This window comes from Monodelphis domestica, chromosome 4 (assembly GCF_027887165.1).
Source record: "Monodelphis domestica isolate mMonDom1 chromosome 4, mMonDom1.pri, whole genome shotgun sequence".
Lineage (NCBI taxonomy): Eukaryota > Metazoa > Chordata > Mammalia > Didelphimorphia > Didelphidae > Monodelphis > Monodelphis domestica.
Window position 1 is genome coordinate 291,383,656 of NC_077230.1, and position 26,002 is coordinate 291,409,657.

At 35.0% G+C, this 26,002-nt stretch overlaps 1 protein-coding gene across 1 annotated transcript in view; it reads right to left on the bottom strand.

Moving 5' to 3' along the window:
- The window catches only part of MICU2 (mitochondrial calcium uptake 2), a 186,467-nt gene that overhangs the window by 23,789 nt on the left and 136,676 nt on the right, over positions 1–26,002 (bottom strand). The window contains exons 5-7 of the mRNA XM_007495212.3: positions 23,557–23,604; positions 22,148–22,230; positions 8,732–8,797 (exon numbers count right to left, since the gene is read on the bottom strand). Of these exons, the coding sequence (XP_007495274.2) occupies positions 8,732–8,797; positions 22,148–22,230; positions 23,557–23,604 (197 nt within the window). The remainder of the gene's footprint in view (positions 1–8,731; positions 8,798–22,147; positions 22,231–23,556; positions 23,605–26,002) is intronic.

The window sequence follows — 26,002 nt, forward strand, 5'->3', positions numbered from 1 at the left end:
ATCATCATATATTAATGAAACCATTGTTTCAATTAGTTTCTTTCCTGATTCTCTTATGTTTTTTAAGTGAAGCAATGTCATTGATAAACAGGGATAATTTTACTTCCTTTTTGTTGATTAACTTGTGATTTTTCTCTTGTCTAACTGTTTTCACCAGCATTTCTAGAACTGTGTTTTAAATGGAAAAGGGTAGCATCCTTATCTTTGCATATACTGATGTTTTTAATGTTTTGCTTGCAAATTATACTAGCTATTGATTTTAGATATATACTCATTCAAAATGGACTTTTAATGTTTAAGCTTTTTTACAGTTTTTAACATATGTGAATACTGTATTTTATCAAAATTTTTTTTTATGTATCTTTCTTTTTTGGCATCCCTAGTGTTTAGTACAGTGTCAGGCACATTGTAGGAATTTAATTAATGTTTACTGACAGCACATCTTAAAATAATCATGTTGTTTTCACTGTTTTTAGTATGAATTACTTTTCTAATGTTGGATATAATGGATATAATATGTTCCTAATATTGAATCATCCTTGCATCCCTGGTATAAATGTAAGCCATTAAATTCTTTTTTGTATATATTACTATGTCTTTTTTTTGTTGTTGGGATTATATTTATATTTTCTTGTACTGATATTCATTTGCAAGGCAACATGGAATAGTGGATGGAGAGCTCTTTTCAGAATCATCTGGTTCTTCTCTTTCCTCACCCATATATATATATATATCAATATATATATATAAATATACATAATACAAAATATTTCCTTCCCTTCCTCCATTATCCAATCATTTAGCTTAAGTAACATTGGTTTTTTGAAAACTTTCTAGGAAGATTTCATTTACTTTGTCCTCTTCCTTGTTTCTATCTCCTTATTATCTACTCTGAATTCTACTTTCCCATGCATGGGCTTTCCTATCTTATGTGGCTTCATTAGTCTTTTCAATTCCTTATGTTAGGTAGAACTTCTGAAGAACTATATATGAAGCCCTCTCCTTTATCTCATTTCTTAGAGAATATATTTGTAGATCTTAAATTAATCTTCCCTTCTTGATGCTTATGTGTTTACTTTTGGTGGAAAAATCCAGAAATATCAATTCATGAAGGAACCAGTTTAGTGTGATGGTAGTCACACTGTAAGCTGATTCGTGAAGTCGTATTTCTAGACATGACAACTCAACCCTTTCCTAAGACCGAGAATCCTATTTCTGGATCTATGTTTGTTCTACTACCTTAAGTCCTGATCATCCCTGGTAACTCATGTCTTCTTTAATTTCCTGGAGTAGGATGAAGTCCTAAGAAGCACAATCATTGCTCAGAGAATGTATTCTTCTCCTGAAGACCATTCCCCCAGGTGAAATTCATGTTTCTCACCAAAAACATATTTTTACCTCAATCCCTCTTCTGCCCAGTAAGAATATTTTTGGCAATCTTTTAACTTCCCTATCTTTCCCTCTTATTGTGGTCTCCCATCTCCTTCATTCTCTCCTTAAGTTTGTTGAGAGAATTATCTTTTTTTCTGCTTACCTCAGGAGAGATGGGAACGTATCTATGACTCTCCTGTGACTCTTGCCTCTCTTCTCCCTACTAGACAATTTACTATCAATGACTGGATGATGGAGAAAGGGAAGGAAATATTTTGTACAAAATATATATGATCAATGTTTCACCATTTAAAAAAACCCTTACCTTCTGTTTTAGAATTGATACCATAAGTGTAGGAATAGAAGGGTCTTTCCTCAAAATAATAAGTATCATTAAAACCATCAGCAACTATCATCTACAATGAGGATAAGTTAGAAGCCTTCCCAATAAGATCAGGAGTGAAGCAAGAATGCCCTCTATCACTTCTTTTATTTAATATTGTCCTAGAAATGCTAGCGGTAGCAATTAGAGAAGAAACAGAATTGATACCATGTATCCAAGGAGTTCCAAGGAGGAAGAGCAATAATGACTAGGCAATTGGAGACAACTGATTTGCCTAGAACCATACAGTTAAGAAGTGTCCAAATCCAGATTTGAACCCAGGACCTCCTGTCTTCAGTCCTGGCTATCTATTCACTGATTCACTTACCTGCCCTATTAGCTCACAATTAAAGGAGGACAGGATTTAGTTAATGGAATATTAATCCAGTTCTTTTGATCTCCTTTGACTAATATTCTCTTAAATCATTAGCCTCTTAGGTATTTTTTATCCCTTGTAGGAATAAGCTTGGCACAGAAAGGGACACTTTGGAATGTTGAAAGCAAGGACAGGAGTATGACAGTTGGAAGGAGCAAAGAGGTTTGCAGGAAATAGAACAAAGGAGGGGGGTCTTTGGTCTATGGAGTCAGTGAGAGATAGAGGTATTGGACCAGATCTCGGGATCCAACATTTAGGATACCTGGAGTTTTCCTGATCTATCCTTGTTATCTGAAGAAAGTGTTCCTGTTTTCACTCGAACATCTATCTAAGGAGCTGAGTGGAAATCACCTGCAGTTTAAGGGGGTTCAACCCTGAAACATCGCGGGGTCACCCTGAAGACCCTTTCCTATCTGTGCCTTCCCAAGAAAGACACTGGCTACCTGTCTGTAGACTAGTTTAGTTAATAGTTTAGAGGATAGAGGAAGAACTTTGAAGGCACTGCTGATTGGCTTGGCTAAGCCAAGGAGACAAAGACAGCTGGAGTGTCTCATAGGGTATCCTCATCCCTTTGCCTTAACCCTTTTGTGTTCCTGTTTAAATAAACTACCCTTTCTGAGAAACTGCAGTCAGATCTAGCCTTTCTTTTAGAGGATAAGAAAGAAGAATAAAGGGGAGAAAGAGGGAACTGGGAAAGGCTGTGTAGTAAGTTTTGGTCAAAGTCAAATCCAGAGCTGAATGTCATTTAGTCTTTCTGGGAAGGACTATGTCCAGAGGAGGTTTTCTTGGGTTACAGACATTTTGCAAAGCCCTGGAAAAAAAGTCTATATCTCATCCCATAGAAGCCTCTTGTCTGAGCATTGGTCTCTGTCAATCCCTGTTCAAACACCACACAGGCATACCCTCTTGAATCCTCTAGTGAGGGGGAGGGAGAGCAAAACAGACTTTCACTCACCACCATTCATCTCTTAACACATACCCTTAGTTTCTCTCTCTCTCCCACATCATTCCTTTATTCCCTTTTAGTTCCCCTTCCACTGTTTCAACTTAACACCCTTGATGATCCCTTTTGGTTTTAAAAAGGTAATCAATCATTTGCTAACATTTATTTTTATTCTTTTAATAATAGCCTAGAAACATTATAACAATGATTCCACTGCTTAGTCTTTTTTTTGGGGGTAATTGTGCTAATGTAAATGTCTTATATTTCTATTGTTTGTAGTGTTTGCCAGTTGAGCATCTTGCTCATGTGTTGCCCTGCTTTCTCCTTACCCCCAAGGAAAGCTTCAAATGTCCTTTGTTTGAAGTCTTATTTTTAAAAAATGGAATAACAACAGAAACAATTAGCACTTACATAGCACTTTAAGGTTTGAAAAAAGTGCTTTATAAAAATTATCTAATTTTATCTTCACAAAACCCTTGCAAATTCGATGCTATTTCCTCCATTTTATACAGAGGCTAAGTGACTTGTCTCAGGATCATCCCTCTAGTATGTGTCTGAGGTAGGATTAAGTTCAGCTTTTAAAAAAATGTTATTTTGGGTTTCATCTTGAGTTCCTTTGCTTTTTGGAACAGTCTATTTTAATCTTTTCTCTTGTTTCTCATGGCTATAGAGCAGTTTGGGCTTTCTGAATTGATTCAGCATAAAAACTTAAGGCCTTTCTTCTTGGATGATTTAAAAATTTTTTGGTATTTAAAATTATGAAATTTAATCACTATGTTATTTGGAGTTTCAAATAGTAGGTTTTTCTGATATTAATATGTGGCAGCTTTCTTTTATTATTTACTGTTACTATTCTTATTTTAGAATATATTATGTTCCACTGGAAGATATCTAATTCTTTAGTTCTCTCCCTGTATCTGTCTTTGAGGACTATGGTTTTGACTTGTATAGAATTTATGTGTGTTTTCAAAGTTGCTTTTGCTTCTCTTCTGTCAAATTTTCTTTTACTTTTGTGTATGAGTTTTAGATCTGTCAATCTCTTAATCAGGGCTTCAACTACCTTAAAGAGAGCCTTAATTATTTGTTTTAAGTTGTTTATTTTGTTGTCCGTTTTGTTTATTAGGTTTGTGAGTTGATTTCTAATATACTTTCCATGCTAATATCTTCTTTTAGTAATTTTATTGATTTGAAAAATGTTCTACAGTTTCTTGCTATTGTCTTTTTGGGGAATATACCATTCACTTTTTTATTGGAGTGTCTAGTTTATTTTCTTTCACTGGTAAAATATATATTTAATGTTATATTCTTTTTGTGCCTTTCTATCCATTTTCCCTCTTCTTTGTGTGTTATTTTTGAAGCTAGGCTTATATTTAACCTTTCCCTTTTGTAGTTTTTTCTTTCTTTTTTTTCCTATGACATTGCTAGTAGTTTGTCTCTGGTTTTGACTCACCTTTCCACTTTGTATCCTACCTTTTTCACTGTAGTGGGCCACATCTTTTCATCAAATCTTCTTTGTGTCAATCACTGTGCTAAGTGCTTTACAATTATTATCTAATTTGATCCTCACAACAACCATGAGAGGTAGGTGCTATTATTATCCCCATTTTACAGAGAAGGAAAATTAGGCAAACAGTGGTAAAGTGATTTGTTTAGGCTGGTAAGTTTTCATTCACATTTGAACTTAGGTCTTCCTGACTCTAGGCCCCTGTTCTGTCTCTACTGTGCCAACTAGCACTCTCTCCAAGGGTGCTGTCACATTTTTTGAATTGGTGTGGGGGGCATAAAAAATAATAGCTTCTGAACTTGACTTGAGATCATCTAGTTCAATATTCTCATTTTACAGAAGAGAAAAATTAAGGCTGAGAGAGCTTAAGTGATCTGCTCATAATTACATGGGTAAGTAGTAGAACCAGGATTGGGACCTAGATCCTTTGACTCCAAATACAGAATTATTTACTAGTGTTCTTTTCCCAACTTCATCCTATGATATTACTTTGTATATACTTTGAATTTACTTTCCTGTAACTTGTGATGCTGTGATGTGAAGAATTGGCTACCAATAATTTTTTTCCTTATGTTTTTTGGGATAGGAGGAAGGAAAAAATAGCTTGCTATGCACATGTGAATTACTCATTATTCCACCTAGACATTACAAGATGCATATAAACCATTCTCAGTGTTGTTAAGATTACCTAAAAATTGTTTGCATATTACTACCAGATAAGTTCTTATAGACATGGGACAGGGTATAGCTGCTTCCCAAATGCATCCAGTCTGATCACCTTGCTCCAGAAAGTCCTGGAATGTCCAGTACTCTATATTCTTGAACTATGACTAGTCAGTCCTGTTAGGGAGATGGTCAGGAAATGTTTGTATTTCAGGAAAAGTAAGACACTGGAGTTAAGCACTGTAGACAAAGATATGTAAGCCACTAGGCAGTCTGGAGGGCTATAAGGCCAGAAAGCTACAAAATTGGGTGACTATAAAAGTACTAGCACCTTCAAAAGGAATACAGAAGATGAAAGACTGGATAGGTAGGTATTAAGGTAAAAATTTCTTATATTAGGTGGTCTTATATCGGGTGATTTATGTAAATAAACATTTTTAATTCATTGCCTCATTCCCATTCTATGCTACTTTTTCTAAAGTCTATGAAAAAGTTTGTGCTTCTTTTTTTTTAAAACCCTTTCCTTCCATCTTGGAATCAATACTGTGTATTGGTTCCAAGGCAGAAGAGTAGTAAGGGATAGGAATGGGGGTCAAGTGACTTGCCCAGGGTCCTACAACTAGGAAGTGTCTGAGGCCAGGCTTGAACCTAGGACCTCCCATCTCTAGGCCTGCTTCTCAATCCACTGAGGCACCCAGCTGCCCCGAAAAGGTTTGTGTTTTTAAGGCTATGAAAGATAAAGATTTGAATGTCTGATCCCTTGAAAATATAATGTTTAGAGAGAAAAATGTTTAAAAGGTATTTTGGTCCTTCAGATTTCTTTAATTTACCTTTATTTTTAACAATGATTAATTGTTTCATGTTTGATCTTATGAAGACAAATAATATGTAAAATAAGAAGAAAATATATTCACAAATAAAAATCCTTTCAAACAACAGAAAGAGCAAGGAAAACTTGGAAACATCTGTGTTGTCAAGAATAAGACTAAAAACAATACCTATGGTAATTAAAAATAATTTTTTTTAAAACTACAGCTGAATTTAGTTTTATACTTAATCTTAACATCTAATCTAATTAGAGAAGAGTATTTGAAATATGTTTTATCAGTATGTGCTCTTGGCATATGGAGAATATCAAATTTAGAAGCTTTTTTTTTTTAAGAGAACTTAGCAAGAACATTCTCTTTAGAGAGTTGCGGATTTGTAAGACAAATGAATATTCTTTACAGTATATTATTAGTGGGTAGTTAGGTGGCTCAGTAGATAGAAAGCCAGGTCAAAAGATTGGAAGTCCTGGGTTCAAATCAGGCCTCAGACACTTCCTAGCTATGTAATTCTGGGCAAGACACTTAACCTCCATTGCCCAGTCCTTACCACACTTCTGCCTTGGAAGTAATACATAGTACTGATTCTAAGATGGAAGGGCAGGGTTTTTAAAATAGTGCCTTATAAGGCAAAAACATTAGGCAGGATCATTTGATGGAAAGAGCAAAATATTTATTATCAGATAACTTGGATGTAAATTCCATCTCTGATACTTGTTCAGTTGTTTTTGATTGTGTCTGATTCTTTGTGACCCTTTTTGGGGTTTTCTGACAGAGATACTGGAGTAGTTTGCCATTTCCTTCTCCATTTGCTCTGATACTTACTTCTTGGGTTGAATGTTCAGTTGTACCTAACTCTTTGTGACCCCATGGGCCATATAACATGCCAGGCCCTTTTATTATCTACTATCTTCAGAAGTCTGTTCTTGCTTCCATACCACTATCTTTACACTTCATTCTCTGCTGTCTCTTTTTCCTTTTGCCTTCAATCTTTCCAGTATCAGGCTCTTTTTCAATGAGCCTGTCTTCTCCTTATGTGACCAACCAAAGTACTTAATTAAGCTTTTTACTACCTGAGGCAAGTACTGAAATTCTCTAAGCCTTAGTTTCCTCATTTTTTTTTAGTTTCCTCATTTTTAAGATTAATAATTTGAACTAGATTTCTAAGGACATAAAGCTTTAAATCACATATCTGTCTTCCCTTTCACAATCAAACTACTTGAAAAAAGCTGTTTATATTTAGTAACTTGAATTCTACTCAGTTCTTGGCCTCTTGCAATCTGATTTCCAACCTCACCATTCAACTAAAATTGTTCTTGCCAAGGTTAAATCATCTAAATATCAAACAGCCTTTTCTTAATTATCCTTCTTCACCTTTTTGCAGCATTTGACACTATTTATCATCTTTTCTTCTTGGATACTTTCTTTGTTTTCCTGAAAGATTCTATTTTGTTGCTATTAGTAGTCCTATTTATTAGACTATTCTTCCTCAGTCTCCTTTACTTCCTTATCTTTTGCTACCTTTCCAGCCTTTTTCTTTCTCTCATCAATCAACAAGTATTTATTAAGTGCTGATTCTGTACCAGGCACCTATTTAGACAATGGAAATAAAGACACAAAAACAAAATACTCCCTACCCTTACTTAAGGGGATTACATTCTATATGTGAACATAGCATGGATACTGTACTATATGAGTTAAGTACCAAAGGGTAGAATAATTTAGGAAAAAAGGATATATGCTGGGTATAAAGATGTACAGAGTTATTAAAACACAATTTCTCTGTTAATAACAAGGTAAGTCAATTTTTCTAATGGTGATAGATACAATCATTATATTTTTTGTTTGTTTCATCAGCAAGGGGATAATATGTAGGATGCTTTAAAGAATGGGTAAGAACTCAACAGGTAAAGAAAGAGAAGAAAGGGACAAAAAGTAGAAGCAAGGTCACAGGATAGTGTAGTATACAGAAGCCTGGATTTGGAGTTGGAGAACTTGAGTTTGAATCATAGCCCTGATAATTCCTCCCTGTGTGACTTTGGTTAAATTACTTAATCTCTCTGGGCTTCAGTTTCCTCATCTGTAAAAGGAGGGGATTCCACTAGATAAACTTTAAGGTCAGCTGGTGTTGAATGTAAAAGGGCAAAGAAGAGATGTAAGAATTTGAGAAAGGAGAGATCACTTTTAACTAGGGGAGATAAGGGAAAGCCTCATGAAGGAAGTAGCATTTGAACTGGGCCCTGGAGGAGAGAAAGATTTCAATAGGAAGAAGTATAGACAGATACTTCTGAGGCAGAGAGGATAGCATTAAAATAAAGAGAAGGGAGTGACTAGGACAAACATAGGGATGGCTATTTGGCTGTAAAATAAGAGTGCATGATAGGAAGTTGAATAAAATAAGGCTAGAAAGATAGGTGTGAACCAGAGAGTCTTTGTGGCAGGCCCTGAATGCCAGACAGAATTGTTTATATTTTCTTCTGAGGCAATAGCAAATCACTGTAGGTTTTTGAGCAGTTAGTAACATGATTGAATCCCATGATTAATATGTAAGATTCCTTAAGGGAAAAATCACATACATATTATACAAAGTACATTTTGGTAGAAAGAAGAAAGGTAAATATTATTACAGAAATTGAATAAATATTAGCTTTTGGTTACTGCTACATACCTGCTGTATTGTTTCAGCAATTGGAGCTCTCCTCAGTTCATCTTTCTTACTTATAATCTTCTGAAGCTAAAATTAAATCATAAAACATTAAATGTCAAGTTTTAATTTGTAAGATATTCTTTAGTGGTTAATTGCTAATCTCTGATTCTATGATTAATTAAACAGTTTCTTGTTTATGTTTCACGGCAAACTTTTAGATTACATTTAGTTTTCTTTCCTTCCAGGGAAAAGAGTTTTAACACACTGCAAGACAAAAATTTATAGTTTGACTCAAAGTCTGATTATCTTTTTTGTAGCCACTACAAGAAAATACAGATTTTAAATTCTTGACCATATTTATAAATAATTAAAAGTTTATATTCCTAATTTTGGAGTTGCACTTTACCTGAACTTTTCAAGTTTCAAATATTCATTTGTAGTAAGCTTTTTTTATAAAATCATGAATTAATAGCTATAGTGTTAACATTGTTTTATAGTTTCTATTTTATGAATCACAGGATTAAATTAGTCTTACTACATGAATGAGTCTAATTATATATAAATATATACAGAGACACACACATATAATGGTATGTAACAGTATATATTAAAGTCTACCTACCTTTGGGTCATTTGTAATAATCCTCAAATGGAGCACAAAAAAAGAACAATGGATTTGTGATTAAATCAGCAAGGGGAAAATACTAGATAAAAATCAGTTAGGAGAAGCTTCTGAATCTATAATTGCCTCTCTTTATGCTATTTTCATTTTATTAATAATTATTTTTGGGTGTTTTACCTTTATGTTATCATCAGAAGTTATCTGAAAAAACAAAACTCAAAATCGTAAAAAGGCAGTAGTATCTGGTTTCTCTTTGATGTTCCTGGTTTTTCCCCATGTACAAAGAAAACAGATTTTAAAGAAGTGTCTGCTAGGTTTCTTTTTAAATATGAGAATCATTTTACCCTTCTCTCTTCCACCTTACTGCCTCTCTCCTTCCTCTGTTCTTTCTTTCCTTTTATTTCCTCCTCCTGATTTCTTTGTAGTGTTTTATTGGTCGGATGGTAACCCTTCCCTGCTGATTCTTCCTGGTTCCAAAGTTTTTTGATAAAGTAATGTTTTAATAATTTGGGTGGGTGAATTTGAGGAAGATAAATTAGAGTTAAGTAAAAATTTTGTTAACATAACATTTTAACCAGATGAACTTTGATTAAAGACAAGTACACAAAGAGGGAGGAGAGAGTAAAATGAAATATTTTACCAAATATTTTGAAGTATTTTGAATAGATAAGAATTAATTTTAACGGTTATATTCTTTGTTTTAATTCAGATGCTGTTGCTAAAGACTTTGACCACAGTATACTTAACAGAAAGAACTCATGATTAGAAAGGAGATTCTGGTTATATTTTTGGCTTGGTCATTGAGGCTTGTGACTGTGGGCAAGTCGCAATCTCCTTGGACCCTACTTACCTATCCTGTAAAAGAGGAAAGTTGGATTGGGAAATTGTTGAAGTTCTTTCAAGCATCTATGAGTCTACATTCTGGTGCCAAAAATAGTCATTGGTGTCTGACGTTAACTTTGAAGAATGTTTCCAGGGAAATCTTCCTCAGATCTAGGCCTGACCCTATACCATCTAACATTTTTATCAAGAACCCAGATAAAGGCACAAATGCTTTAAAAACACTGTTTAAAAGACTTGACAAATTTGCAGACAACATAAAGACAGTCAATAAGCACTTATCAAGTACCTACTATATATGCCAAGCACTGTGCTAATAAGTTTTGGGGATACAAAAAGAGGCAAAAGACAGTCCCTGCTCTCAAAGTGCTCATAATCTAATGAGGGAGACAACAAGCAAGCAAAAACAGGATTAGTAGGAAATCATTAAAAGAGAATTTATAAAGTTGAGAAATACCACCTTTAGAATATGAGATTTTGGTTGGGATTTGAAGTAAGCTAAGGAAGCCAAGAGATGAATATGAGAACAGAGAGTATACCAGGTTTAGGAGATAGAAAAAACTCAGAGGAGAGAGATGGAGTGTCTTGTTTATCAAAACAAGTTACTGGATTGAGAAGTACATGTTAGAAAAAGGTATAAGAAGACTAGAAAGGTGGGAGGCAGGGGAGGCTAGGTTGGAAAGGGCTTTGAATGCATAAGAGCACTTTGTATCTGTTCTTGGTGGCAAAGGGGGTCACTGGATTTGCAAGAGTAGATCTGTGCTTTAGGAGAATCATTTTGGTGACTGAATGGAGGATGGACTGGAATGGGAAGAGACCTGAGGGATGCAGAAGCACCAGTGGACTATTGCAACAATGCAGGCATAAGGTGATGAAAGCCTACACTTACTTTATGCTTCTTCTTGTTGTTCTCTCATTTTCAGTATAAACTTCATACTTTTTGGCAGAGAATGCAGAAGCAAAATTAGAATTGAACAGCTTTGCCTTCTCTCTGTTGTTGGAGATAGTCTTTTTACCCACTCCAAAAAGAGGACCACTGACTTCTCTGAGCTTCCTTTTTTCCTCCCAATATAATGAAGAAACCCTCTTTTTTTGGTCCTGAACTTTCCTCATCACCTCATCATTTCTTCATCATTCAATTCTGAGGTTAAGCTCTCCTGGCACTATTTTTATAGGGCTGTGCTACACTCATATTCACCTTCTGTCACCTAATTTTGCTTCCATTTTCTGTTTATTTCTTTTAAAAATCATTTTGGTTGGTGAGCTCCCTGTGCTCAGCCTATTCAGACAAATCCCATTTTTCTTCCCCACTGGCACTATTTCCCTTCATATTTTCAGAATTGTATTCTCAACCATTTCCCACTCTTAACGAGTTACATTCTCTGAATCATTTTAGTCCATAGGATCTTATCCATCTTTCCTATGAACCTTTGAAATTTGCTTTCCCCAAACCTAGGGAACAAGTCTGAATATGTCTGAATTTCCTTAACTTGTCTATTTAGGAAGCAATGGTCACTTTGCCTCAGGATTCCCATTAATTTTCTCCCAGTAACAAGTTCGTCCCTATTACTGAATTTCAGAATAGAATTCCCCCTTGTTGGTTCTTCTGCCTTATGAAGAATGAAAACATCACTAAGGCAAGTCAAGAAATTATTAATTGCTCTGCTTTAGGCAGAGAGAGTTCCAGCAGATGTCTACTTAATTGAAGTTGTCTATCATTACATTTTTGTGCCTCTGTGCCAGGCTTGTAATGTTTCCCAAACTCCTTTAATTCTCCTTTTTGTTCAGGTGGCCTATTGAATATTCCTATGAAAAAATAACTTTTGTTTCTTCTTCCACTGACTTTTCCACTTTGGTTCTTAACTTACCCCACATGAGTAAACCTAAATATACCATGACATTCTTTGCTCCCCCAATCCCTTCTTTATCCTGTTTCTTTATCTTAACAAAACTTGATGATGTCACTGAGGTCAAATTTGCTGCCTTTAGTTAGGACCTCTAATTTCTTGATTTCTGACTAAACTATGGGCATGAAGCCACAGATTTATCATTGGCTCCTTTCTTGTATTTTTGCCTCTTGTGAACTTATAAATATCTCAACTGTTATTATTTCTTTATAGCTGTATTTTATGGTATTTAACTTGGAGGGTACATATAGGTAGTTTTTATCATTCCCTCCATAACCCTTTTTATGTCAAATGAGATAATATGTGTAAAAAACTTATAAATCTTAAAGTACTATATAAGTGCCAGCTATTATAATTATTTTATTTCCTTTACATTGTCTAATCTAGTGCTATCAATCAATCAATTAAGCATTTTATTAAGTACTTCAAGTACTGTTCTAAGATAGTTCTCAAAGTGTGATTCATAGATGCTTGAAGGGTCCTTAACCTTATGTTAAAGTGCTGTGAAGAATACACAGTCCCTTCCTTAAAGAGGCTTATGATCTAGTTGTAGGGGAAATGACAAATACACACGAAACACATTATGGAGCACTAACTGGTAAACTCTATGGTAATGACCACAAATGCAATTAAAGGTGAATAAAAGGGACAGAAATGGGAGGTGGGCTGGAAAAATAACAAAAAGTTTCAGACATTAGCATGGAATGTTTGATGGGAGAAGGAAAATGAACAGATCAACCTAATTAGTGAAGACAGAGTGTGTTAGAGAGTAATAAGAAATAAAATTAAGTTCGGAAAGGCTATATTCTTGAAGGATTGGTGGTAATGAATAGAAGGAAAAGCATACATAATCCAGAATAAGGGCAATCAGTTCTCAAGGATTTATCCCAACTTTCAAACAATGATGAGAACAATAGAATCCTATAAAAGCAGGTATGGTAGTATAAGTAAATAGAATAAAACCCCAGTAATTCAGATGTGCTGTGGAATTCATATTAATTTGGACAGAGCATGGTCAAAGTTTTCTTACTAATCTATAAGAAAAAGGTTACAGGGAGACAAATATTATTTAGAAAGCAAACTATTTTTAAGACTTAAAAAGGGTCACTGTATAATTTATTTAATTTTTAAATTTTTATTTAAAATTTATTAGTTGATTAAGAATATTTTTCTCTGGTTACATGATTCATGTTCTTTCCCTCCCCCTTTCCCTCCCCCAACCCGGAGCTGATGAGCAATTCGATTGGGTTATACATGTATCATTGTTCAAAACCTATTTCCAATATTATTAATATTTGCAATAGAGTGATTATACCCACTGAACCACGTGATCGATCATATGTCTTTCTTCTGTGTTTCTACTCCTACAGTTCTTTCTCTGGATGTGGATAGCATTCTTTCTTATAAGTCCCTTGGGATTGTCTTGGGTCATTGCATTGCTACTAGTAAAGAAGTTCATTATATTTGATTGTGCTATAATGTTTTACTTTCTGTGTACTATGTTCTCCTGGCTCTGCTCATTTCACTCTGTATAATTTATTTACAATCAAAATGCTAAAGAATAATTCTGAACCAGCTATTAACTTTATAGTTATACTTGAAAGTAAAAGGATTGCATTTCTTGAAAAAATACCTGAAAATTTGGATACTTCACTTATTCAGACTGCCCTTTACCAGTAACTACACTTAATGATGTTTATTGCAAATTCAAATCTTAAACAAGCTCAATATTATTGAAATTACTTTTGTTTTATAAAAACTCAAGTACTTGGGAAAATTTTTGTGCATTTGTAATCAATACACAGTTTAAAGATCTGACCATAGATCTTAAGATTTTTATGAGAAGATTCCCTCATTATTTATTTTTAAGGGGGGTTGATTTAGTTTCTAATTATCCCCCCCAAAAAGGAATTAGCAACTTTGGTTGATTTTATTTTTATTTTTTAAACTCTAACCAGTCTTAGGATCAATACTAAGTGTTAGCTCTAAGTCAGAAGAGCAAAAAAAGATCAGGTAATAGGGTTAAATAACTTGCCCAGAGACATACAGCTAAAAATATCTGTGGTTGGATTTGGATCCAGGACCTCCTTCAGTTTTTTCCTGAAGTGATTGCTTACTTAAATTTTTTACTTTAAAGAACTGATTGTCCCAGGAAACAACAGATTTTGATTTTTAATTGAAGTTTCAAACTAAGTGGAACAGGCTTTGAAAATCAGTCACAATCTAATCTATCATGATACTTAACAAATATATGATGGTAATATATAAAATCTATAAGTGGATTGTTTTGTGCTTTTTTAGTTATCACTACTTCTTTACCACCACCACCAATGAACCAAAAAAATCAACAAAAACAACTGTCTCCATCCCTTGCCCCCCCACTGGCAATAGAAATTAGAAATAAATGCACCATAGATTTTTTTTAAAGACAAGAATTTTGATTTGACAAGAATAAATGCTTTAATATTTTATGAATCATAATTATGGGATATTGAGGGGGAAATTTCACAACTTGTTTCCTGTTCCTTCTTGTAGGGTATTTAAAGTACTTTAGTTTATTTCTTTCAAACACTTACTGGCAAATGATTGTAAAAACTCTAGTGAATGGTGGAGTAAAAAAAGTATTATTTATTCAAATGACTGATTTTAGCTTTGCTATATTGGAGAATTGGGAATGATAGTTTTCCCCTTTGTATTCCCAGCTCAGAGTATTTAGTTATGAAAAATTATTATTTGCTATCAAATAGGGAGGGCATTTCGAGAAGTGGTAAGTGGAATATTAGGGTTAGGTTCTAGTATATTTTAAATTGGTAACTTTGACAGTAATAGATATCATCCTTTAATAACATTTCTACTAATAGAAGTACTTCATATAAGTATAATCAGCTTTGATAACAAGATGTATGAGACCACATAATTTCTAGTTATGTATGTCAGAAAATTATTTCAAAAAGTAGCAAGCAAAAATATTTTCCTTAAAGGCCAATTTCACTAGCTGAGATCATAAAAATAAAAGACTAGTGAAACTGTTATAAAATTGCTATCCATTATGATTTGTGGATTTGGTATACAGCAATTCTTATTGGTATTTAGGCTCCTTGTTTTCTGTGTTGGGTATCAAGGAAGAATTTTTTTTTTTTTGTGAGATGATAGGTAGTTGGAGATAGCACCAAGAGAGGATGCATAATTTATTGCATTAAAATTCTGAGAGGCTAGGGAAAAAAGGCTATAAAATAAAGCATTCCAAAAAAATAGACCTACTAACATTGAGAGTTCCCCAAAGTGGGGAACTTTAATTAGCTATATATCCACTTAGTCCTGTCCTATTGGGGGCAAGTTAAGTCCTGTATTTCCCATTATCATCTCTTAAACAATTCATGAAATTCCCAGGACAATGATTCTTTGAAAGGGTGTGAATCTGTATCAGGCTGGTAATGATGTTCTCAGCTAATTCATAACCTGAGTTATGCTCATGGGTTTGCAATTTTAAAAGGGGTACACATGAAGTCCAGAAACTAGAGAAATATTGAGGTTTGATATAAAGAAGAGCTACATAAAATACAGACTCAGTTCTCTAGTGAGAGACCTGTTCAGGCCTTCCTTTTGGGGGAACTGGGTGGCCTCAGTGATACAGAGGCACATGGGAAACAAGCAGAGTTATGAAAAGTTCCTAGTCCAGCATTGGCCAAGGAGCCCCGCTGGCATGGGGTGGGGGTGGGGGGAAAGAGCAGCTGTTCCCCTACCCCTCTTCCCAGCGCCTGAGGACATTTTTTGCATGCCCTGCTGCCCAAAGCGAGCACTTCCTCCCCTCTGCTCTCTGTGGTAATGCTGGGGGCTCACAAGCAATTTGAAGTTGTAGTTTGAGCACCAGAACTTGAAAACCTTCACCAACACTGTTCTGGTTATGCTAGGAACTTCAGTAATAAAAGCTAGCTGTAAGAATGGCAGTGTTGGAGAAATGGAGGAGCTTCTACTAGAGAGGATCACAGACAGGAGTTGGTTCAAGCTGAGAACTTTTAGAGCCTGAACTGACAAAGTGAGAAATTAAGCCATGATGATGAATATAATTGGACTTCATTCTTTACCAGTACTGGGAATCTTATGCATTGTGCAGTTTTGAGAAAAAGAGGGTTGAAATACTAATGATCACCATTGTTTTTCCCTTTACTCTAGCCTCACTGTGGCATTTCAGTTTGGAATATCATATAGGTGTATGGGAAAGGTTGGGCTCACTAGAGAAGAGAGTTTGTTTGACTTTCTGGAAAGCCAGAGTGCTTTTTTTACTGAGGGAACATCATGGTTAAGATGTAAATGTTTTGCATGACGGTACATGTATAATTTAAATCAAATTTCTTGTGTTCTCAAAAGAGGGGGGAGGGGGAAAAGGGAAGGAGAAAGAATTTGGAACTAAATGAAAAAAAATGAATGTTAAAATTTTTGGTTTACTTGGAATTGAGAAAAAGATTAAATAAAAATTAAAAAAAGACACTATTCAGGGCAGTACTCTAAGTTAACATAGATATTTTGGGAACACAAAGGCCCACTAGTGAAGAAAAGTGAGTTGGCATAACTGTAGGCTTAGGAACAAAATTTAGTCTTTTGTGTTTAAAATAAATGTTTAAAAAATCTTTCTTATATTCAATGTTTTATCCTATTAAATATCTGAATAGTAGGTAAGAGTATACTTTTTTTGGTATGTGTGAAGAAAAAAAAAAGCCAAATTCTGATGAAGGAGCTCATGGTGAATAAACTTAATTTTCTTAGAAAAGAAACAAAATATAGGATAAGAAGGGAAACTGTTTACTGAGGGGAAAATGTTTGCATGAAATGTCCCTCTAAAATCCCTTTCTCAGGGGCAGCTGGGTAGCTCAGTGGATTGAGAGCCAGGCCTAGAGATGGGAGGTCCTAGATTCAAATCTGGCCTCAGACACTTCCCAGTTGTGTGACCCTGGGCAAGTCACTTGACCCCCATTGCCTAGCCCTTACCACTCTTCTGCCTCTTACCTTACCTGCCTTACCTGCCTCTTCTACACAGTATTGACTCCAAGACAGAAGGTAAGGGTTTTAATAAAAAAAAAAAATCCCTTTCTCCTTCAAGCTGATGATCTCTGATAAGTGCCAAATATTTAAGATATAAAAAAGAAAATATGGAAATATGTCGTGGGCCCTCTTTTCTTCTTCCTGTATACTACTTCACTTGGCAATCTCATCAGTTCATGTGGATATAATCACCACCAACAATTTAAAGTATACTAGAACCTAACCATAATATTCCTCTTAAAACTTCTTAAAATGCTTTCCCTATTTGATAGCGAATAATAATTTTTCATAATTAACACTCTTAGATTGGAATATAAGAGGGAAAACTGTATCATCCCAAACTCTCTAATATAGCAAAGCTAAAATCAGTCATTTGAGAATAAACAAGGATGATTTTACAATTCACAAATCTATCATTCCTCAACCTCTCTGCCAACCTCCAATCTCACTTCTCCAACAGCCTTTAAGACATCTTAAATTGGATGTTCATTAAATAAAACTAGATATATCAAAAATAGAACTTACTATCTTTCCCCCTAAACCTTACCCCACTCCTAATTTTCCTATTATTATAGAGGGAAACATTTTCCTTTTAATCTCTCAGGCTCATAACCTAGGAGTCATCTTTGAGTTCTTACTATTTTCTCCTCTCCCCTGCCCCCACACCAAAGCTGTTGCTATGGCCTGCTGATTTCACCTTTACTGACTCTCTTCTGACACCACTACCACAATGGTGAAGGCACTCATCTCCTCACACTAGGACTACTGCATAAGCCTGCTGGTGGGTAGTGTCTTTCTCAAATCTCCTTCCACTGTAATCCATCTCCCATTCAGTCAGATTTTTTCTAAAGTGGAGGTCTATCTATGTCATCCCTCTTACTCAATAAAATCCATTGGCCCTTTTGCCTCCAGAATCAAAGACAAAATGCTTTGTTTAATTTTCAAAGCTCGTTATACCTTAGCCCCCTTCTACCATTCCTGTCTGAGTACACCTTACTCTCTGGGGAACCAGATACCCTTTAATCCAGTAACACTGAACTTGCTGTTCCATTAACAAGTCATTCCAACTCTTGGCCATTGGCATTTTCTTTGGCTGTCTTCCATACAAGGAATGCTCCCCCTCTTCAACTCTTTCTACTAACTTTCCTGGCTTCCTTTAAGTCACAACTAAAATTTTGTTTTTTTTACAGAAAACCTTTCCTAATCTCTCTTAATTATAGTGCTTATTTATGTTACTTATTTCCTTTTTATCCTGTAAATAACTTATTTTTATATATTTGTTTGCATCTTGTTTCCCCCCACTAAATTGTGAGCTCTTTGAAGGCAGAATTTTTTTTTACTCCTTTTGTATTTTCAGCAACAGTGCTTGGCACATTGTAGGCACTTAAAAGTATTTACTTATTGAATGCAAGAAAAAAACAATAATACAAAGCCATTCCATAATAGATAAATTGTCAAAAGAGATGAACAATTCTCAGAAGCACTGCAAATTATAAAGAACTATTTGAAAGATTGCTCCAGATAACTTAAGATAAAGAGAACTAGATATCAAAACAATTCTGAGGTTTCATTTATCTAGCAAATTGGTAAAAATGATAAAAGATGGAATGATCAATATTAAGGAGACATTATGAAAAGACAGGCATATTAATTCACTATTGGTGGAGCTAACCATCCTGGAAAACAAATTGGTATTATGCTATGAAAATGACCCAAATCTCTTGTAATCAGAGAGATGCAAATCAAAACAACTCTGAGGTATCACCTCACACCTAGCAGATTGGCTAATATGACAGCGACGGAAAGTAATGAATGCTGGAGGGGATGTGGCAAAATTAGGATATTAATGCATTGCTGATGGAGTTGTGAATTGATTCAACCACTCTGGAGGGCAATTTGGAACTAAGCCCAAAGGGTGCTAAAAGACAGTCTGCCCTTTGATCTAGCCATAGCACTGCTGGGTTTGTACCCCAAAGAGATAATAAGGAAAAAGACATGTACAAGAATATTCATAGCTGCACTCTTTGTGGTGGCAAAAAATTGGAAAACGAGGAAATGCCCTTCAATTGGGGAATGGCTGAACAAATTGTGGTATATGTTGGTGATGGAATACTATTGTGCTCAGAGGAATAATAAACTGGAGAAATTCCATGGGAACTGGAACAACCTCCAGGAAGTTATGCAGAGCAAAAGGAGCAGAATCAGGAGAACATTGTACACAGAGACTGATATACTGTGGTACAATCAAATGTAATGGACTTCTCCATAAGTGGCAATGCAGTGATTCTGAATAACCCGGAGGGATGTATGAGAAAAAACACTATCCACATTCAGAGGAAAAACTGTGGGAGTAGAAACACAGAAGAAAAACAACTGCTTGATTACACGGGTTGAGAGGGATATGATTGGGGATACAGAGCCTAAATGAACATCCTATTGCAAACATCAACAACATGGAAATAGGTTCTGATCAAGGTCACATGTAATACCCAGTGGAATTGCACATCAGCTACAGGAAGGGTGGGGGGAGGGGAAGGAGGAATAGAATATGATTTTTGTAACCAAGGAATAAAGTTTGAAATTGACCAAATAAAAATTTAAATAAAACTATTAAAAAAAAGAAAATGACCCAAATGTCCACACTTTTTGACTTAGACTCTGTTGCATGTGCTCCAAGGAGACAAAATATGGAAAAAATCTTTAGTAGCCCTTTATGTAGTAGCAACGGAGAGGAACTAAAGTTGATATTCAATTACTGGGGAATGGCTAAAGAAATTGTGGTCCATGAATGTAATGGTATATTATTATGTAGCAAGAAACAATGAATATGAAGAATATACAGAATATGGTGAGACTTACGTTAACTGATACAAAGTGATAAAATATTATACACAGTTACTATAGCAGTGCATGTGAAAAGAATAAAAAAAATCCCAATAACAATAAAAAATGGGTGCTTTTTTCAGTATAACAATCAAGGCTGACCCAAAAGATGAAAAGAGAAAATGCTGCTCCTTCCCTTCTTTGCAGAGAAGAGTGCTAAATGTGTTGAACACTGGGTAAATTGTTAGATTTGTTTGATGGGCATGTTAGTATTTATTCTTTGTTACAAAAGATGAATTTCAAAAGGGGACAGGGGACAGGGGACAGGTATATTTGGCAATAAAGGTGGTTTAAAAAATAAAGGTATCAAAAATTAAACTTAAATTATATAGACAAAAAAAGGCCATCATTTAAAAAAAATTACAAAACAACATAGGGCCAAGCATATATGTGGAGGTTGGGATCCAAGTGTAGGCAGATGGACTCCAGTGGGCTGGAGGGCAGCTGGTTGGCCAGAGTGGGGCAAAAGTCTCCTGTCTTTGTGATAGAGGTCTGCCCAAAGCATTGGTCTGCCCATGGTGGTCTCTCCATGTCAGTTCTTCTGCTTTCACTTGGATGTTTTTTTTTGGGGGGGGTAGGTGGAGGGAAGGGCACAGATTGCTGAGCTGAGGGATAGGAGCAGGGAAAGAGAATGCAATATTATCCAGTAGAGTTAACATAGGTATTAAAAATGAAAAGTTAAAGTAAAAACTGAAGTTTTAAGAATCTATATGTGAAGATAGGATTAACTCTCCCCTTGCCTATTTTTAGCTAAACAAATCAAGAACTCAAAGCACCCCTACTTAACACTAAGTAAGAGAATTCACAAGTCACTTACTAGAGTAAGCTTACATCTCCAAAGGCTGCTGCAACACCACCCTGGGCAGTACTAGGCAAATTGAAAGAGTGCGATTGGTTCCCATAAAGTGGGGAAGGGACAGGAAGTGATGTGGTAAAAGGACTATAAAAAGTCCTGAACTTCCTATAAAAGGGACTTCTCCTTTGAACTTTTTCTTTAGAGTTCATCTTTGGAGACTCTGTGTCATTGAGCTGGACTGAAGGAGGAGACTCTTTCCCTGGATCCTGCATGGAGCTGGGTGAATAGCTGGCCTTCCTTTCCAGGCTTTTGGAGAGATTGGTTCTAGAGATTCCTGCCTTGGCTTTGGAAGAGGCTACATTGGTGGAATCTTGGCTCAAGACACTAACAAGACTCATGACAGGATTACTGGGAAAATTCACATGGAGATAGTCTTGGGGAAGCCCTGCTGTGGCTTAGCCTGGCTTCTCAGGAGAAGGGCTGGTAGGCTTATTAGAATATGTTTCTTTATCTACATTTTTACACTTTCACTCTTTCTACCTCTTTGTAAATAAAGCTGCTAAAAGTCATTTTGACTTAAGCTGTTATATTTTTAAAAAGGCGACCACAATATTACTTTAGAATTCTCATAAAAACTTAAATTTAAATTCTTACACTTGGGATATCTTAGAACATATCTCCTATGGAAAAGGGTGGGACCAGAACTATGTAATAATGTATGATGTCTTTACTGTTACTGTATTTATTTGGTAATGCCTTGCTGTGGTCTGTAACAAGGAAAGACTTGAAGCAGGGAGATCAACCAATAAGTTCTTGAAATAGTCCAGTCATGATGTGATGCCCTATCCCCAGGTAGTAACAGTGTCAGAGAATGGCAATTATGTGAGAGATGTTACAAAGTCAGAATTGATAGGACTTGGCAACAGATTAGATATGGGAGTGTGTGTGAGAAGCTGAGGATGACCAGGCTATGATGACATAGCCAACTATAAGAGGATGGAGGTATCTTCGACAATAATGTGAAAGTTAGGAAGCAGACAGGGTTTAGGGATGTTGGTGTGAAGAAAGAGTTCAGTTATAGACATGTTCATTTTAAGTCTGAAGTTTTCTTTGTATTCATCACATTCATTATTCTTTAAGTCTAAAATTTTTTCCAAAGGTAATCCTCTACTTCATTTAATTTTTAAATTTTAATAATGATGGATCTTGATTGCTCAATCAGCAAGCAAAATTTTAATTTTATGGAAAGACAAAAGGACAACATTAAAACGAAAAAGTGCTTCAGAATATCATTTTTAGTTCTTAAGAGAAAAATCTGAAAAAGTCTAAAATAACTTGAATCAACATACCTTAAAGAATTCCTTTTTCTCAACTGTCTCATCTCCATCTGTGTCCAGCATTTTAAAAGCAACATGAAACCCAGTCTGGGGTTCTGCAATAATGTGTGAAAAAAAATTTTTTTTTAATAAATCTTAGTGTGATAAGAATTATTTTCAGGCACAGTTCTTTAAATAAGAAATTTTCTATTTGAACCATAATAGGGATAGATGTTGTGGACTCATGCATAGGGAAATCTCAGATGAGAAAATTCACTCTACTAAAGCATGTTCTCTACAACTTACAGTCTCATAGAGTTGCTTAGATCAGAGGTATCAATGTAAAACTCTAAATGAGGTTCAAACTAGATTAAAATGTAATTTAGAAATGTTTAACAAAATATATTAAAATATAATACAATGTAGATAATGTTAATTGGTTGTTTTCTTTGTCACTATGCAGCCTAGAGGGATCCATTTCTATTTGAGTTTAACCTCACTGGTCTGGTCTAGAACATTGAAATTAAATGACTTGCCTAGGATCACTGAGTCAGTATGCATCAGAAGTGGGGCTTGAACCTAGGTCTTCTAGACCATGGCTGTCAACTTACTATGCCATTTTGTCTCTTAAGAATTTTAATTTCTTTCCATGATAAAAATTATCTGATAGATCATCTTTTGGTAGCTTGTGTCAGAATTTTCTCTCTCTCTCTCTCTCTCTCTCTCTCTCTCTCTCTCTCTCTCTCTCTCTCTCTCTCTCTCTCTCTCTCTCTCTCTCTCTCTCTCTCTCTCTCCCTCTCTCTCTCTGTCTCTCTCCCATCTACCCCAAAATGTATTTCAGAAATCTATTGGATTTTTATTTCTCTAGCCTTAAGTTTCAAAATGTTAGCGACAACCTTTTAATATGGGGACTAGATTTCTTCTACACCTTACCTTTATTCCAAAAAAAATTTTTGGTAGTTAATTCAGCACTGTCAGATTATTAACTTTTAAACATGCTTTAGCCCATATTACATTAATCTGATATAGAATCTATTTGAATCTGAGAAATACTGGAGCATTATATTTCTGGACAAATATCTAATTTTGAAGCTGAAGATATAAAGCATTTATTTAGTGCTAACTATACAATGTGCTGGGCACTTTGCTAAGTACTTAGGATAAAAGTAAGGCAAAATCATAGTCCCTGTCCTCAAGGAGCTCACATTCTAATCAGGGAGACTGTATGCAAATAACTATGCACATATAATAAATATAAAGAGTAAAGGTAATTTCAGAGGGAAGGTGATATCTAATGTCTAAATAACATTGTGACACAGTATCTTCTCAACAAATATTTGCTGCTGCTATTGACATAAGCAGATTATTCTTCCAACAGTGTATTTTGACAAACAAAGAAAACTACATTCTTCTGCATGTGTAGGAAACTGTACTATACTCACTGATGATAACCGTCAGCAAAAATAGATATTCCGTATATGAAATTAGTCCTGAAAGAAAAAGGACCAGAAAATATTAAATGAGAATTCACATAATTGAAAGATTATAATTGGAAAATCTAAATGTAAAATTTCAATGAATTTCTTTAAAAATATTTTCACTTTGGCATGGTGGCATACTTCTATAATGGCAATATAGAGGGTCAGGATGAATGCCTTTAATGTCATAAAGAACTGTGTATCATGAATATTTCATGTGACAATCAAAGAAGGACTGTTAGAATCTGATAGCAGATTAAAGCATACCATCTTTCACTTTATTTCCTTTTAAAAATTATATGTATATGTGTCTCTTATCAGGGGATGGGAAATATGGAAATACATTTAGCATTAAAGTACACTGCTATAACCTATATCACATTATTTACTGCCTTGGTGAGGGAGGGAGAGGAGGAAGGAGGGAATTTGAATTGCAAAATGTCTTTAAACAATTGTCTAAAATTTCATTTCTACATGTAATTAAAAGAAAAATAATACTTCATGTGATAGGGGTGAAGCCAAGATAGCAGATTAGGGGCAGTTCCTCAGCTGAACTCTTTTAACATTCCCCTCCAAATTACTTTAAAATGACACTTCAAATTTGGGAGTATTAGAGCCAACAGAAAGTTGGAATGTGATATTTTTCTGTCGTAAGAAACTTAAGGGGTAGGCAGAAGTCTGATGGAACTCTGTCAACCTAAACAGCTTACCACACTCTCTATGTATATTTCTTCTAACTACTCTGATATTCGTGCCACTGGATCCAGGCTTCCAACACCGAGAGAGTGGGACTGTCTCTGTGCATCGATTTTTCCACTTAAATCTCCTTCACGCACAAGTCTCTTTGTGCACACTCATCTATCATAGATGAAAATGCACAAAGACAATCATCATCCTCGGTTACCGAGAGACTACGACTACTACTACTACTACTACTCTGATATTGATAACAATTTTTAAGAGTTACAGATATCATCTTTCATATCGGAATATAAACCATTTGACCTCATTGAAGCCCTTAAATTTTGCTCTTCTTCTTGGGACTATGATATTCGGGGAGGCAAAGGAACTAGGATTGCAACCATTAATAATCTACCTAGCAAAACTGAGTATAATTTTCCAGTGGGGAAAAATGGATATTTAATGAAATAGGGGACTTTCAAGCATTCCTGATAAAAAGACCGGAGCTGAAAAGAAAATTTGACATTCAAACATAAGACTCAAGAGAAGCATAAAAAGATAAACATGGAAGAGTAGTCATAAGGGACCTAATAAATTTGAACTGTTTACATTCCTCTATGGGAAGATGATACATGTAAAAACTCTATCATTATTAGTACAGTTAAAAGGAGTTTATATAGTCAGAGGTCATATATGTGAGTTGATTTTATTAGAATGATCCCCCCCCCCCAAAAAAAAGAAGGGTGGAGAAAGAGGATTGCACTAGGAGAGATACAGAATGGGGAAATTTTTCTTAAATAAAAGAGGCTTTTACAATGGAGGGGAAAATGGAAGGTGGCAGGCAATGCTTAAACTTCACTCTTATTAGAATTCAAAAAAGGAAGACTATATTGTGGTGTATATACATGTAATTTACTCAGTTGGGAGATGTGAGAGGAAGGGGATGAGGGCAGATTAAGGGAGGCAATATTTAAAAGCAAAATATACTTTTGAAAAGGGACAGGATAAAATCAGAAATAGAAAAAAACAAAGAAAATGGATCAAGGATATACACAATAATTTAACAGTGAATGTGAATGGGATGAGCTCACCCATAAAACAGAAACAATTTAAAAATCAGGATCCAACAGTATGTCCTTTATAAGAGGAATACGTGAAACAGAAAGAAACACAGAGTTAAAATAAAGGGCTGGAGCAGAACCTAATATGTTTTCTGCTGATGTAAAAAAGGGAAGCGGGGTGGTAATCATAATCTCAGACAATGCAAATGCAAAAATAGACTCAATTAAAAGACAATCAAAGGAACTACATTTTGCTACAAGGTACCATGGACAATGAAGTAATATAAAAAATTTTCCAGCAAATTTCTCTGATAAAGACTTCATTTAATGAATATTAAATATGTTGAGTATAGAATTTTGTCAAATTTATGAAAATAAGAGGCATTCCCTAATTTAGTTGGTTAAAGGATATGATTTTCAAAAAAAGAAATAAAATCTATTTATAATCACATGAAGAGATGTTCTAAATAAGTTCTTACTACAGAAATGTAAATTTAAAGAACTCTGAGGTACCATCTCACACATAACAGAAATGACAAATTTTGGAGATGAGGGAAAATAGGTGTAAAATGGTGGTTATGAACTTGTCCAATCATTCTGGAAAACAATTTGGTACTATGTTAAAGAGTTACAAAACTGTACACTCTTTGATCCCAGCAAGACCACTA